The following is a 5,578-nucleotide window of genomic DNA, read 5'->3' as shown; positions in this document are numbered from 1 at the left end:
ATATATATATATATATATATATATATATATATATATATATATATATACACGTTTACAGCGAAGGCGGCTTTAAGCAATATAAAACCAAAAAAGAATATAAAGCCAAAAAGGAAGAATTCAATTGTCACTAATAGTAATTGACGATGCACATACATTGCTAGATATAAGAGGTAAAAACCCTCTTAGCCGCAAAGAAGTACAAGTCTATTTACTGACAGGGAAACTAACCGCCCCACATTAAGCGAGATGATCATACTAGAATTCTAGTTTTTCTTGAAATTAAAAAATTATATATATATGCGCGCGCGCGCGTATGAGAGAGAGATGGAGAGGGGGAGAGAGTGAGGGAGCGAGAGTGTATATATTTACAAGAGGTGCTATTAAGTTTTGACATGGCTTGGGCTTCAACCAGCATTGGCCCAAGCCATGTCAAACTTAATAGCACCAATTGTAAATATATACACCCATTTACTATCTCTTTCTCTCTCTCTCTCTCACACACACACACCTATAAATACATATGCATAAACATTTTTATATGTATTTAAATAGCTGATTATATTCGAATCTTTTGTAGGTTATGGTTTTTAAGTTGTTTCTCGAGGACTTTTGTGATCTCCTGACACAGAATGTATGTGTGTGTGTGCGTGCGCGCATGTTTGGGCACGCGCATAAATGCATAAAGTCTACATTATTCAATATGATAGATATCTGTCCATATCTTTCAAGATAGTTTTATTAGGAAAAGAAGGTAAGAAACAATGCGAGAAACCGAGAAACCGCTGTTCTAGAACGAAACTTACTTCCATTTATGGTTTGCTCTGATTTACACTGAAAATACCTTGTTACCCTGTCCTCCATAAACCCAATGAACCAGTAACCGACTCGTTGATAATCTGTAACTAAAGCTGATCAAATAAGTAGTCCTTCACCGGTTTCAGTCATTAGACAGCGGCCATGCTGATGCACCGTCTTGAAAAATTTTAGTTGACTGAGTCAATCTCATTACTTATTTTTCTTTTTATAGCGTGATTCTATTGCTCTTTAGCCGAACCGCTAAATCACGGGAACATAAACACACCAACATTGTTTGTCAAGCAGTTGAAACCTAATGAACCAGCAAACGGAGTCTCTTTGAAATAGCATGACCACTCGTTTCTGTGTGTGTGTGTGCGCGTGCGCATGCACACGCACAAACACACAATTATATTTTGTGATACTTAACCGCAGACCAGTATTTTGAATAGTGTATTTAATTGAGAATGACTCCTATATTTGAAAAGCAAGTACATCGTACTTGCTTTGAAAATATATGCAATTTGAGTATGGTACGGCTGATATTTATATACTAGGTGGAATAACTATATTGATGGCCTCCTAAAAGTGTTGTCTCGGACGTAATTATATATTTACATGTTGCATTATGTAAGCAAGATTGATTATAACTATTCGGTATATCATGTAAAAAAATCGTGCGCACGTACACACACAGAGACACAGACACAGACAAACACAGACAGACAGACAGACACACACACACACACACACATAATTACACACAAATGGCAAAGAAGGTAATTATAGTAATAACGGGCTCGTTGCACAACCGGTGTCTTGGTTTAAACGGCAGTTATAAATTAGACTTTTCATTCACCATTATTTCCAACTTCAGTTAACGGAATGCAAATGGAGTATTATTAAAGTTCTCTCCACGTAAGAGAACGGAAGTTTATGCAATATAGAGGTAAATAAGACAGGAAACGTGTTGAATTTTAATTCTCTAGAGCAACTTTAAGAGAAACGAAACAACCGCAACGATAACTATGACAAATATTTGAAAATATTTGATTGTTTGGCAAAGGCTATTTAATTTCTGTAAATTTATAAATATAGTAAAATATTTCCTGCAATATAATGTAATCGGCTGTCTTTTGTATAGGATTCAATAGACGACACCTGGCGGCAGAAATCCTAACTAATGTGTATATTGTCCAAACACTTCAACAGCAAAATGCTTACCGAAATACAAAACTTTAGCAGAATTTTATAATCTATTATTCATAATTTTGTTAATATTATTGATTTATTTCTTTAAAAAAAAGGGAAAAAATAGAATGAGGTAAAATACAAATAACGAAATCTAAAGATAGCAATGATAAAGTCCGACTGTCACATGGTAGGTTTTAACGTTCGATACTTCTCACATGTGTTCTTTTTTATGATCGAAGTGGAAATAATTATTTCTGTTTTTCCCATGAGTGTTAACAAAAGTTATAGTTAGGCAGATGGGAAATTAAGAGACATTATTGCCATGAATCCTGTATAACATAATTTAAAGTATTCGTTCGGTGATGTGACTACTACTACTACTACTACTATTATACCAAAATCACCGCCGCCGCCGCAGCCGCCGCAGCCGCCACAACCACCACCACCACCACCACCACCACCACCACCACCACACCACCACCACTACTACTACTGCTACTACTTATAATTATGGTTTTAAAATAGGTACAAGACCACTCATTTTGGGATAGGAACTAACAATTATAACGACAGAAGTACTTAACTGTTACTCATTTTATCGATCCCGAAAGGCTGAAAGGCAATTTGGTATCACCGTGATATGCTTGATCTCAGAACGTAAAGTATTACAGGTAATATTGCTAGGCATCTAGTAATTCTATTACTCCGCTTCTATATTGTAATGACAATGGTTTTTATTAGTCTCAAATTATAGGACACAGTTGTCGAAATCTCTAACGATTCTATAATTCTACTGCTATGCGACGACTATTCACAAAGAGTCCTATTGTAATGCGGTGGGTGTGCTCAGTTAATGAAATTAACCAAAGAATCTGTCTTTATGTATCAGCTTCAAAAGTATAAAAGGTGAATTTGATCACCAAGGAAATTTGAACTGAGGACATAAACAACAAAAATAAATACAACCAATCCTCCGGCTATCGATTTTACAATTGCTCTTCAATAATAATAATTTGTCATGAAAATAGATCAGCACAGATTTAAAAGAATTCCTGTTGACGGTTTAATGGATTTAGTATATGATTGGTTCTTAGTTTTACGACCCCGGGAAAATAAAATTAGAAAAAATATTTCTGATAGGTGCAGGTGTAGCTCTGTGGTAAGAAGCCTGCTTCCTAACCATATGGTTCAGTCCCACTGCGTAGCACCTTGGCCAAGTATCTTCTACTATAGCCCCAGGCCGACTAAAGCCTTGTGCTTTGGTTGACGGAAACTGAAAGAAGGTATATATATATATATATACGTGTATATATGAATATATATGTGTGTATGTGTGTGTGTGTGTGTGCGTGCGTGTGTTTGTGTACGTGTCTTTTTGTCTGGGCTTGTCCCGCACCACCGCCTGACAACTAGTGCTGGGGAGTTCAGCATTAGGGTTCAGCATTAGAGGTTCAGCATTAGGGTTCAGTATAATAGGTACTGGGGTCGATACATTCGACTAAAAAGAAAACAAATCTCCAAGGCATTGCCCCAGCATGGCAGCAGTCAAGTGACTGAAAAAAGTAAATAAAAAAATAAAGAAAAGAAAAAAGATGAAAGATACGAGAACAATTATAAATATTTCCTTTAGATATTGATAATATTAGAGCCGATAATGATAAAAATGATGATGATTATAATAAATGATAATGATTATGATGATTATAATATAATAATGATACTGACTAAAGAAGATAATAAAGATGAATGATATGATGATGAATGAAATGATAGTTACAATTTAAATATTTAAAGGGTTCGTTTAAGAGAAACTGTTGATTCAGACACAACGAATCGGCTGATATGGCAATATTTCTTGCGTGATCTGCAAGTTTTCCTTAGGGATTATAAGTTTAGTGCAATTTTAGAATAATATTATAAGTATTTGCTCCATATAAAATCATTTCATATGGCAGCTTCCATAATTTTTCTATTACCCTAACCATTGCTTCTACATCACCCACTGATCTATTCTGGAATAATTCTCAAGGAGTTTGCGTGCGGAAGCTGATTACATGTCTTGACGATCGTTTGTTTCTTAATATTTTTCTGGGTTACAGATTCAAATTCTCTAAAAAGTAACACTCAAAATAATTTAGTGCATTACATTCTTTGTTATTCTTTTGTTGTAGGTATACTGGAAACTGCGCATAATGAGACCGAAATTGTGGACTCGTGGTTCTCTGAAACCATCTTAAAATATGAAGTGGAGTTGTTCCCCATGAAAGTTGAGTCGCTGGCCAATATAACTTACAAAGACATGAAAAGAGGTATGACAACTTCTATCATTTTTCATTCTCTCCTTTCAGCTTTCTATATCTTCATTTATAATTATAATTCCTGTCTCTCCCTCCCTTCCTATTTGGTCTCAGTATATATGTTTATTGACTTGCCTATTGATCTGCTTATCTTAAATACACACACATACGCGCGCGCGCACACACGCGTGTACATGCACATACGCAAATACTTATATTAACAACTAATTATAAAAACTTTCAATTAGTTTTCTATTTTGAGCAGTGACTTTCTTCAACTTAATACATGATGATACTTTTGACACTTTAAAATGAGCGCTGGCTATCAAAAAGAGAAATAATCGAAAAATCGCAAGGGCTTATATATATATATACACACGGTAAGGAAAATCGATGTCAGTATATTGCTATAAAGACAGAAACTGGACAGGATTTAGGAGGCACTTCTAATAATTAGTACTCCATTAGCGTGTGTTACTTGAGGATATCACGTTGTATATGTCTAAACAAGTATTTCTTAAATATGTATATGCAAAATGGCGACCCATGCTACTATACGACTATTGGATTTTTATTGAGTGCAGAAGGATGATACACAGAGTTAACGTCAACAACATTTGAACGTAATGTAACGTAATTAAACACTGCAAGAAATTTAACCTGGCACTCTACAGATTGTGTCGCACCATCTTTACATGTACATATATAATAACAACACAGCAGTTTAACACTCAAGTTTCTATCATCAACAATAAACATTTCTAATTCTAACCTAGATTTAAGGATAGCAACAGCTGCCTCTCTGTAATATCATTATCAGATGTGAGATGCCGTGGTTCATCTGTATGTTTCAGTATTTGAACGCAGACTGGGTGATTGCAAATATTATGTCTTCTGTCACATAAAAATCTTATCTTTTTGGTGATTAAAGAATTTACTCATGAACATACAATTATGCACGAATATGCTATTTCATCAAACTTTGACCTTTCAGAATCTCGAAGATAATTCCAATTCTGAAGGTTGAACAAAAAAGAGTTTAAATATGATAAAAATAAATGTAGTTTTCTAAAAGGGATACATTTCGGTCTGGCTTCAATGAACTGTAAACCGCTGAATGTATGTAATTTTTAAAAACATATATTACTTCTCTTTCCTCCTTCCTTCCTCTTACGCACAAACATATACACGAACAGAAACATACATGCTGCCTCACACACACACATACATACACACACACGCACACACACACACACACACACACACACACACACACACACACACACACACAC

General features: G+C 35.0%; 1 protein-coding gene across 2 annotated transcripts in view; it reads left to right on the top strand.

Annotated features, from left to right (window-relative positions):
• The window catches only part of LOC106883780 (glutamate receptor ionotropic, kainate 2), a 276,968-nt gene that overhangs the window by 91,610 nt on the left and 179,780 nt on the right, over positions 1-5,578 (top strand). For both annotated transcript variants that reach the window (XM_014934910.2, XM_014934911.2), the window contains exon 2: positions 4,161-4,298. In XM_014934910.2, the coding sequence (XP_014790396.1) occupies positions 4,161-4,298 (138 nt within the window). The remainder of the gene's footprint in view (positions 1-4,160; positions 4,299-5,578) is intronic.

This window comes from Octopus bimaculoides, chromosome 13, assembly GCF_001194135.2.
Source record: "Octopus bimaculoides isolate UCB-OBI-ISO-001 chromosome 13, ASM119413v2, whole genome shotgun sequence".
In the NCBI taxonomy this organism is placed as follows: domain Eukaryota; kingdom Metazoa; phylum Mollusca; class Cephalopoda; order Octopoda; family Octopodidae; genus Octopus; species Octopus bimaculoides.
Note: the sequence above shows the minus strand (reverse complement) of the source record. Positions and strands in the feature narration are given on the sequence as shown.